At 42.9% G+C, this 11,313-nt stretch overlaps 1 protein-coding gene across 1 annotated transcript in view; it reads left to right on the top strand.

Annotated features, from left to right (window-relative positions):
- Positions 1 to 7,957: 7,957 nt before the first annotated feature.
- The window catches only part of LOC118369966 (zinc finger protein 804A-like), a 69,740-nt gene continuing 66,384 nt past the window's right edge, over positions 7,958 to 11,313 (top strand). The window contains exon 1 of the mRNA XM_035754726.2: positions 7,958 to 8,266. Within this exon, the coding sequence (XP_035610619.2) occupies positions 8,045 to 8,266 (222 nt within the window). The 5' untranslated portion in view covers positions 7,958 to 8,044. The remainder of the gene's footprint in view (positions 8,267 to 11,313) is intronic.

Raw genomic sequence — 11,313 nt, 5'->3', positions numbered from 1 at the left:
TCCAACGACGGGCCACAGTCCGGAGCCTCCAACGGCGGGCCACAGTCCGGAGCCCCAGCGACGATCCCCAGCCCGGGGTCTACAGAGGCGGTTCCCAGTCAGTGTTCATTCTTATATTAATAAATTATGTACGCATACCACGCTGCGCCTTGGTCCGATTCATACGACGAACGTGACACCCTTTGAGTCCTTCAATGGTTCTTTGCATTTAAGAAAAGGGTTATTTTAGTGAACATTTAAATGTAAGGGCAGTTCACTCGAAAATGTTGTGCACAGATTTTATTATGCAAGTGTCATTCCAGTTGTTGTATTCTGTTGTGTTATGTTATTACATGTTGAATTTGACTATGCCCAGTGATGGTGTCTTGTGAAAGAGTCGCGTATGGCCTTGTGTCAATTGAGAATGGTTGACTAAGTCAGTAATTCTCAATTCTCTTCTCAGGGACCCCCCAGGAATTCCAGAGCTAGCACACCTGATTCAACTTGTTAAAAAAACACAATAATTAAACGTATGTAATTTTGACAATATAATATGGCTATTAAACCATAATAGAAAAACCTGTATGGTTCTACAAAGAAGATTTGAGTTTGAGAAAGGTTATTTAAGGAATCATTCTCCTTAAAGGTTCTGTAAAGAACCATAAAAAAGTGTTCTGTATAGCCCAAAAATGGTTGTAACCATAACAGAACCCTTTTTGGTGCTATATAGAACTGTAAGAAAGGATTTCTTTAAACCACCATACAAGTTCCATTTAGAACTTTATGACCATGGTTCTTTATAAACCCTCCATATTACACCAAAAAGGCTTCAGCTATGGTTACAAGCCAAATAACCCGTATTTGGCACTATACACAACCATTTGTTTTTAGTGTATAGCCTGAAATTGATTATTGGTAGCTAGTTGAGTTTGGGAGATAGCTAGCCCAGATTGGGAACCTAAAGCCAACTTCATAAAATTGCTAGGTGGCTATTAGTATTACAGAGTAACATTAACAAAAAATATATATTTATTAAACAGGACTTATCTGAGGAGAAATGGGGTTCCAAAAAGGATTCTTTGGCTGTCCGGATAGGATAACTATTTTTAGTTCCAGGTAGAACTCTTTTGGGTTCCATGTAGAAATCTCTGGGGGAAAGATTCTACATGGAATCCAATAGGGTCATACCTGAAACCAAAAGGGTTATCATATGGGGACAACCGAAGGACCCTTTTAAATTCTAGATAGCACCTTCTTTTCTAAGAGTTTATTTGCGTGATGCCTCTGAGCACATACAGTAGCTGTTCAAGCATTAACGACCTCAGTGTCTTGAACACATCAGCCTGCGGTAAAATCAATCATTTCCAGGCCCAGGGACATGTACTAGTCTGTGGCGACCTAAATGCCAGGACCGGACAAGAACCTGACACCCGCAGCACACAGGGGGACACACACCTGCCTGTAGGTGAGAGCATTCCCTCCCCCATATGCCCCCCTAGGCACATCTATGACAACCTAACCAACAATAATGGGTCACAACTCCTGCAGCTCTGTCACACGCTGGGTATGTACATAGTCAATGGTAGGCTTAGAGGAGACACCTATGGTAGGTACACCTATAGCTCATCTCTTGGCAGTAGTACTTTAGACTACTTTATCACTGACCTCAACCCAGAGTCTCTCAGAGCTTTCACAGTCAGCCCACTGACACGCCTATCAGATCACATCAAAATCACAGTCTACTTGAACAGAGTAATACTCAATCATGAGGCATCAAAGCCAAAGGAACTGATTAATATTAAGAAATGCTATAAATGGAAGGAATGCAGTGTGGAAACCTACCAAAAAACAATTAGGCAAGAACAAAACGTTCCACAGTAATTGTGAAAGTGTAAGTGCAAATCTAAAAATGTCAAACAGAAAATCAAAGAAAATGAACAACAATGACAAATGGTTTGATGAAGAATGCAAAAACCTAAGGAAGAAATTGAGTAACCTGTCCAACCAAAAACTAGAGACCGAGAAAACCTGAGTCTATGCATTCACTATGGTGAATCACTAAAACAATACAGAAATACACTACGGAAAAAGAAGGAACTGCACGTCAGAAATCAGCTCAATGTAATTGAAGAATCCATAGACTCTAACCACTTCTGGGAAATTGGGAAACACTAATCAAACAACAACACAAATAACACACACATTTCTTCCCACAGGGTCGTGGGGTCAGACAGGGATGCAGCTTAAGCCCCACACTCTTAAACATATAGACTGCTCAAAAAATAAAGGGAACACTAAAATAACACATCCTAGATCTGAATGAATGAAATATTATTATTAAATACTTTTTTCTTTACATAGTTGAATGTGCTGACAACAAAATCACACAAAAATTATCAATGGAAATCAAATTTATCAACCCATGGAGGTCTGGATTTGGAGTCACACTCAAAATTAAAGTGGAAAACCACACTACAGGCTGATCCAACTTTGATGTAATGTCCTTAAACAAGTCAAAATGAGGCTCAATAGTGTGTGTGGCCTCCACGTGCCTGGATGACCTCCCTACAACGCCTGGGCATGCTCCTGATGAGGTGGAGGATGGTCTCCTGAGGGATCTCCTCCCAGACCTGGACTAAAGCATCCGCCAACTCCTGGACAGTCTGCTGTGCAATGTGGCGTTGGTGGATGGAGCGAGACATGATGTCCCAGATGTGCTCATTTGCCTTCCTCTTTCAGGAACTGATGACACACTCCAGCCACATGAGGTCTAGCATCGTCTTGCATTAGGAGGAACCCAGGGCCAACCGTACCTAATGGCAGTCAGGCTACCTCTGGCGAGCACATGGAGGGCTGTGCGGCCCCCCAAAGAAATGCCACCCCACACCATGACTGACCCACTGCCAAAACAGTCATGCTGGAGGATGTTGCAGGCAGCAGAACGTAAACCACTGCGTCTCCAGACTCTGTCACGTCTGTCACATGTGCTCAGTGTGTACCTGCTTTCATCTGTGAAGAGCACAGGGCGCTAGTGGCGAATTTGCCAATCTTGGTGTTCTCTGGCAAATGTGAAACGTCCTGCACGGTGTTGGGCTGTAAGCACAACCCCCACCTGTGGACATCGGGCCCTCATACCACCCTCATGGAGTCTGTTTCTGACCATTTGAGCAGACACATGCACATTTGTGGCCTGCCGGAGGTTATTTTGCAGGGCTCTGGCAGTGCTCCTCCTGCTCCTCCTTGCACAAAGGCGGAGGTAGTGGTCCTGCTGCTGGGTTGTTGCCCTCCTACGGCCTCCTCCATGTCTCCTGATGTACTGGCCTGTCTCCTGGTAGCGCCTCCATGCTCTGGACACTACGCTGTACAGACGCAGCAAACCTTCTTGCCACAGCTCGCAATGATGTCCCATCCTGGATGAGCTGCACTACCTGAGCCACTTGTGTGGGTTGTAGACTCAGTCTCATGCTACCACTAGAGTGAAAGCATCGCCAGCATTCAAAAGTGACCAAAACATCAGCCAGGAAGCATAGGAACTGAGGAGTGGTCTGTGGTCACCACCTGCAGAACCACTCCTTTATTGGGGGTGTCTTGCTAATTGCCTATAATTTCCACCTGTTGTCTATTCCATTTTCACAACAGCATGTGAAATTTATTGTGACTTGAGTTACATGTTTGTTTAAGTGTTCTGATGATCAGAGTGCTTCTGTCACCAAATCTGAAGTCAGTCAATCAGTGGGCTATGTGCAGTGATCTGTGAGCTGCTCTGACAGCTGGTGCTTAAAGTTAGTGAGGGAGATATGAGACTTCAGCTTCATTGATTTTTGCAATTCGTTGCAGTCATTGGCAGCAGAGAACTGGAAGAAAAGGCAGCCAAAGGAAGAATTGGCTTTGGGGGTGACCAGTGAAATATACCTGCTGGAGCGCATGCTACAGGTGGGTGCTGCTATGGTGACCAGTGAGCTGAGGTAAGGCGGGGCTTTACCTAGCAAAGACTTATAGATGACCTGGAGCCCGTGGGTTTGGTAACGCATGTGAAGCGAGGGCCAGCAAACGAGAGATTACAGGTCACAGTAGTGGGTAGTATTGGTGACAAAACGGATGGCACTGTGGCCCTACATCCATTTTCTTGAGTAGAGTGCTGAAGGCTATTTTGTGAATGACATCGCCAAAGTCAAGGATCAGTAGGATAGTCAGTTTTACGAGGATTTGTTTGGCAGCATGAGTGAAGGATGCTTTGTTGCGAAATAGGAAGCTGATTCTAGATTTAATTTTGGATTGGAGATGCTTAATGTGAGTCTGGAAGGAGAGTTTACAGTCTAACCAGACAGCTAGGTATTTGTAGTTGTCCACATATTCTAAGTCCGAACTGTCCAGAGTATTGATGCTGGACGAGCAGGCAGGTGCTGGTAGAGATTGGTTGAAGAGCATACATTTAGTATTACTTGCATTTAAGAGCAGTTGGAAACCACGGAAGGAGAGTTGTATGGCATTGAAGCTCGTCTGGAGAATGGTATCGTCTACGAGGTGGATCAGAGGTGGATCAGAGAATCGCCAGCAGCAAGAGCGACATCATTGATGTATACAGAGAAAAGAGCCGTCCTGAGAATTGAATCCTGTGGCACCCCCATAGACACTGCCAGAGGTCTGGACAACAGGCCCTCCGATTTAACACACTGAACTCTGTCTCATAAGTAGTTGGTGAACCAGGCGAGGCAGTCATTCGGAGAATCCAAGGCTGTTGAGTCTGCCAATAAGAATGTGGTGATTGACAGAGTCGAAAGCCTTGGCCAGGTTTTGAATACAGCTGCACAATATTGTCTTTTATCGATGGAGGTTATGATATCATTTAGGACCTTGAGCGTGGCTGAGGTGCACCTATAACCAGCTCAAACCAGATTGCATGGGATTCAAAATGGTCAGTGATCTGTTTGTTAACATGGCTTTCTTAGAAAGGCAGGGTAGGATACATATAGGTCCGTAGCAGTTTGGGTCTAGAGAATCTCCCCCTTTAAAGAGGGGGATGACCGCGGCAGCCTTCCAATCTTTGGGGATCTCAGACGATACGAAAGTTTGAACAGGCTAGTAATAGGGGTTGCAACAATTTGTGCTGATCATTTTCGATAGAGTCCAGATTGTCTAGCCCTGCTGATTTGTAGGGGTCCAGATTTTGCAGCTCTTTCAGAACATCAGCTACCTGGATTTGGGTGAAGGAGAAATTGGGGAGGCTTGGACAAGTTGCTGTGGGGGTTTCAGCACTGTTGACAAGGGTAGGGTTGGCCAGGTGGAATGCTTTTTGTAATGTTCAATTATCTTGGATTTATCGGTGGTGACAGTGTTTCCTAGCCTCAGTGCAGTGGGCAGCAGGAAGGAGGTGCTCTTATTCTCCATGGACTTTACAGTGTCCCAGAACTTTTTGGAGTTTGTGCTGCAAGATGCAAATTTCTGTTTGAAAAAACTAGCCTTTGCTTTCTTAACTGACTGTGTATATTTGTTAACTTCCCTGAAAAGTTGCTTATCGCAGGGGTTTTCGATGCTAATGCAGTACGCCACAGGATTTTTTTTTGTGCTGATCAAGAGCAGTCAGGTCTGGAGTGAACCACGGGCTATATCTGTTCCTGGTTCCACATGTTTTGAATGGGGCTTGCTTATTTGACCTCTCTGGGAACATTCGGGGCGCTAGCGTCCCACCTCGCCAACAGCCATTGAAATTGCAGGGCGCCAAATTCAAAACAACAGAAATCTCATAATTAAAATTCCTCAACCATACAAGTATTTTACACCATTTTAAAGATACACTTCTCGTTAATCCAACCACAGTGTCCGATTTCAAAAAGGCTTTTCGGCGAAAGCAGAACATATCATTATGTTAGGTCAGCAACTAGTCACAGAAAGCATTCAGCCATTTTCAAACCAAAGAGAAGTGTCACAAAAAGCAGAAATATAGATACAATTTATCACTAACCTTTGACGATCTTCATCAGATGACACTCCCAGGACTAAATGTTACACAATACATGTATGTTTTGTTCGATCAAATTCATATTTATTTCCAAAAACCTCAGTTTACATTGGCGTTCAAAAATGTTTCCAAAACATCCTGTCACGCCCTGACCGTAGAGAGCTTTTTATTGTCTCTATTTGGTTTGGTCAGGGTGTGATTTGGGGTGGGCATTCTATGTTAATTTTTCAATGTTTTGTATTTCTTTTTTTTGGCCGGGTATGGTTCTAAGTCAGGGACAGCTATCGTCTATCGTTGTCTCTGATTGGGAACCATACTTAGGCAGCCCTTTTTCCCACCTGTCTTTGTGGGTAGTTGTCTTTGTTTGTTGGCACTATAGCCTTTAGCTAGTTGGTTTTTGGATTGTTCATTGTTTTTGTCGGCGTCATAATAATAAAAATAATATGTACGCCCACCACGCTGCACCTTGGTCCAGTTAATTCGACAGCCATGACACATCTGGAGAAATTGCAAAGAGCCACATCAAATAACAGAAATAGTCATCATAAAGTTTGATGAAAGATACATGTTTTACATAGAATTAAAGATAAACTTGTTCTTAATGCAACCGCTGTGTCAGATTTCAAAAAGCTTTACGGCAAAAGCACAATATTCATTAATCCGAGAACAGTGTTCAGTCACAAAGCAAGCCTAACAGTTACCTGCCAAATTGGGGAGTCAACAGAAGTCATAAATAGCATTATAAATCTTTACTTACCTTTGCAGATCTTCGCCGGAATGCACTCCCAGGACTCCCACTTCCACAAGAAATGTTAGTTTTGTTCGATTCATATTTATGTCCAAATACCTCCGTTTTGTTCGCGCGTTTAGTTCACTATTCCAAAAGGTACAATGCGCGTGCGCAAAATCCAGAGGAAAAGTCAAAAGAGTTCCATCACAGTTTGTAGAAACATGTCAAACGATGTTTACAATCAATCCTTAGGGTATTTTTTATAATAAATCTTCAATAATATTCCAACTGGAGCAGAATACCTCACCACTGTGATTGACCCAAACTTAAGGAACGCTTTGACTATGTACAGACTCAGTGAATATAGCCTTGCTATATAGAAAGGCCGCCGCAGGCAGACCTGGCTCTCAAGAGAAGACAAGCTACTGCCCACAAAATGAGGTGGAAACTGAGCTGCACTTCCTAACCTCCTGCCAAACGTATGACCATATTAGAGACATATGTTTCCCTCAGATTACACAGATCCACAACGAATTTGAAAACAATCCAAATTTGATAAACTCCCATATCTATTGGGTGAAATACCACAGTGTGCCATCACAGCAGAAAGTTTTGTGACCTGTTGCCACAAGAAAAGGGCAACCAGTGAAGAACAAACACCATGGTAAATACAACCCATATTTATGTTTATTTATTTTCCCTTTTGTACTTTAATTAAAACCTTTAACCATTTGCACACCCTTACAACACTGTATATATACATAATGACATTTGAAATGTATTTATTATTTTGGAACTTCTGTGAGTGTAATGTTTACTGTTAATTTTTGTTTATTTCACTTTTCTATATTATCTACTTCATTTGCTTTGGCAATGTTAACATTTGTTTCCCATGCCAATAAAGCACCTTGAATTGATTTGAGAGATAGCACCTGATTGGCCGGGAAGCGCAGGATGAGCTGGGAATGTAGGAGAGGTAGCTACAGTGTGCGACGGCCCCTTCTCCTCCCAGCCCTGGCCATCAGAGTAGAGGGCTCTCAGCCATTGGCTCAGCTCAGCAACACCAAACACTGTATAAAGGCATGCCTGTCGCCACAGTTTGTGGAAACATCCTCTCCCCAGCAGATGCTCGCCGACCGAGCCGGAGAATGAGCACCTCAGCAAGAGATGAATGAGGAAAAGAGAGCACGCTGCCGTAGAGAACATGAGAGAGAACAGAGAAATAAAGAGATAGTGTGTCTGAGCCTTCTGTTTTGATGGGCTGCAGAGTTTGGAGAGTCTCCCCTTGCTGTGACGAGAGAATCTGAAAAAGCCCTCCCACCCTCTCCATCCGCATCTGGACAGCCCCGACTCTCACGCCTTACTGAGTCCATCCTATGCGTTCTGTGATTAGTAAAGTTGTTTACATCCGCACACTTTACTTTACTTTTTTTCTCTCGCTTTTACCAGACAGTGTGCATTTTGCACATGGAAGCCACTGGCCTCCAATGGCTTGTTACTACATTGTCATCAGCTCCACACACCTCAGCAATGGACACTTCAGGAACATCAAGGGAGTTTTCCAGGGTCCCCTCAATAAGAATGGCAGCAAGAACTTGGTAAGGCATGCACCATCTCATAAACCTCTGAACAAGACAACATTTTACATTTATCTAATGTTGCATTAGGTACCCATATGTATGCATTTGTGAAAATATGTGCTATATAGAATCCTGTTTGATTGTGGGCTGAGGAAGCCGGGTATTAGTAATGACAACAGTGATAAAGCGTTACATATTACAGAATATCAGCTCTGTAAAAGAGATCACACACACACACACACACACACACACACACACACACACACACACACACACACACACACACACACACACACACACACACACACACACACACACACACACACACACACACACACACACACACACACACACACACACACACACAAGCCTCCCTGTGTCCAAACCACGGGCCACTTCTTTATCACAAATTATATTATACATGACAATGATAACAATGATGTGGCAGCAGCCCTTCAGTGTAATTTAATTACAGTAAATTTGTGGATTCCTGGAAGGAAAAAGCCTTGCAAAGCTTTCAAGGCACTATTGAAAATGCACACATTCCCTTGTTCCGTTTCTTTCTCTCTCTAGTCCGGATTTACACCTCGCTAAGGCACTCCGGGGGCTTTCGCGGCGGAGGAGCCTCCGCTCTAAAGAAGTGGAATCATATTAGATGAGATATTGATGCACTCACTGTGAGGCTATGAGAGACCACTGCTTCGTAGGAACCCTGTTCCCAGGGTTAAGTAGACTAATGCAGTTGGTGTGTTGGGCCTACGTCGCCATCAAACAGCAATAGATTGTCTCCAGTCAACTGGAAAGCAAAAGGGTACCCAATCCTCCCTCAGCAGACTCACTCTATCCATTTGACAGTTGATTTCTCACTACAGTCAACACATTTGCAGGAACCTTATAACCATATAATCATATAACAGTAAGGATCCCAAATGTACCATATGCCAGTGGTTTCATTCTACACATGTGGAATCAATGTGACTGCTAAGAAGCCACCTCAATGCTTTGGATAAGCCACTCGGTAAGACTTAGTGAGATATCCTGTAATTAGAGCTATGCTACTCTCAATATGCTACCCTCGCTAAGAATCATCTCACTTACACTTCAATAGATGATGTATTTAGATATGCAAAGCAATAACTTCACTTGTTGCTCTAGCTGTGAATTATATTCTATCCAGGCTATTTATTTAACGGCCTGATTTGCAGATCCTACCTTGTATTTACCTTGTGTTTCATGCTACATTATAGTACATGTGCGCTACATTATTTGAGTAGTGACATGTTAGTGACATGACTGCTATTCGGGTCAGGTCCCAAGTCCATCCGGATCCAGCCGTATATACAGTTGAAGTTGACAGTTGACATACACTTAGGTTGGAGTCATTAAAACTCGTTTTTAAACCATTCTACAAATTTCTTGTTAACAAACTATAGTTTTGGCAAGTCGGTTAGGACATCTACATTGTGTGTGACACAAGTCATTTTTTCCAATAATTGTTTACAGACAGATTATTTCACTTATAATTCACTGTATCACAATTCCAGTGGGTCAGAAGTTTACATACACTAAGTTGACTGTGGCTTTAAACAGCATGGAAAATCCATTAAATTATGTCATGGCTTTAGAAGCTTCTGATAGGCTAACTGACATCATTTGAGTCTATTGGAGGTGTACCTGTGGATTTATTTCAAGGCCTACCTTCAAACTCAGTGCCTCTTTGCTTGACATCATGGGAAAATCAAAAGAAATCAGCCAATACCTCAGAAAAAAATTGTAGACCTCCACAAGTCTGGTTCATCCTTGGGAGCAATTTCCAAATGCCTGAAGGTACCACGTTCATCTGTACAAACAATAGTACGCAAGTATAAACCCCATTGGACCACGCTGCCGTCATACCGCTCAGGAAGGAGAAGCGTTCAATCTCCTAGAGATGAACGTACTTTGGTGTGAAAAGTGCAAATCAATCCCAGAACAACAGCAACGGAACTTGGGAAGACGCTGGAGGAAACAGGTACAAAAGTGTCTATATCCACAATAAAACGAGTCCTATATCAACATAACCTGAAAGGCCTCTCAGCAAGGAAGAAGCCACTGCTCTGAAACCGCCATAAAAAATCCAGACAACGGTTTGCAGCGTCACAAAGATCTTACTTTTTGGAGAAATTTCCTCTGGTCTGATGAAACAAATATAGAACTGTTTGGCCATAATGACCATCATTATGATTGAAGGAAAAAGGGGGAGGCTTGCAAGCCGAAGACACCATCCTAACCTGTTAGGGATGCTGCGAATTTTCGCAGCTTTTTGTAAAAAATCGCGCAACATTTTAACGTCCTGCTACTCATGCCAGGAATATAGTATATACATATGATTAGTATGTGTGTATAGAAAACACTCAGAAGTCTCTAAAACTGGTTCAATCATGTCTGTGGCTATAACAGAACGTGTTTAGGAGTAAAAATCCCAAGGAAAACTGTTCACAAAAAACACAAAAAAATATTAATCCGCCAGTCTATGTATTGTCTATGGCAAGAGAAAATAGATAGAGTTAGAGTTAGATAGAGTTTTATCGAGTACTACAGTTGGCGCTCTGAAATGTCCGCTGATTTTGGTCCCGCACCCGTCAGGTATTGTGAAAAACTGAGTTTAAATGTATTTGGCTAAGGTGTATGTAAACTTCCGACTTCAACTGTAAATACTGCTAAAAAAGCTACAGGTACATTCATTCATGGTAGCTGAGATCAGACCAGTGCACCTTGCACTCTAAGGGGAAAACTCAGTCTCAGCATCCCAGTGCAGCACCACTCTAAAGGCCCCAAACTGTTATCATTAGCAGAAAATTAGATTTTATGCAGTGTAACTGCAGAGCTTCTGAACACTTACCAGAGTCTGTGCTCACAGAGAGTGGCTGAGGGGCACCTAACAGCTGATGTGAGAACTGTGTTCATGAGGAGCAGTGCTCCCTCGCACAGCTCTTTTCAATGTACAATCTCTACAAATAATGCCATTTATTCAATGCAATCTCACAATGGCTACAGGACTTGTTTTTGTTTTAGTGGTATACCAT

The sequence above is a fragment of the Oncorhynchus keta genome, chromosome 37 (genome assembly GCF_023373465.1).
Source record: "Oncorhynchus keta strain PuntledgeMale-10-30-2019 chromosome 37, Oket_V2, whole genome shotgun sequence".
Lineage (NCBI taxonomy): Eukaryota > Metazoa > Chordata > Actinopteri > Salmoniformes > Salmonidae > Oncorhynchus > Oncorhynchus keta.
The sequence above is the reverse complement of the archived record's forward strand: the minus strand, read 5'-3'. Positions and strand labels throughout refer to the sequence as shown.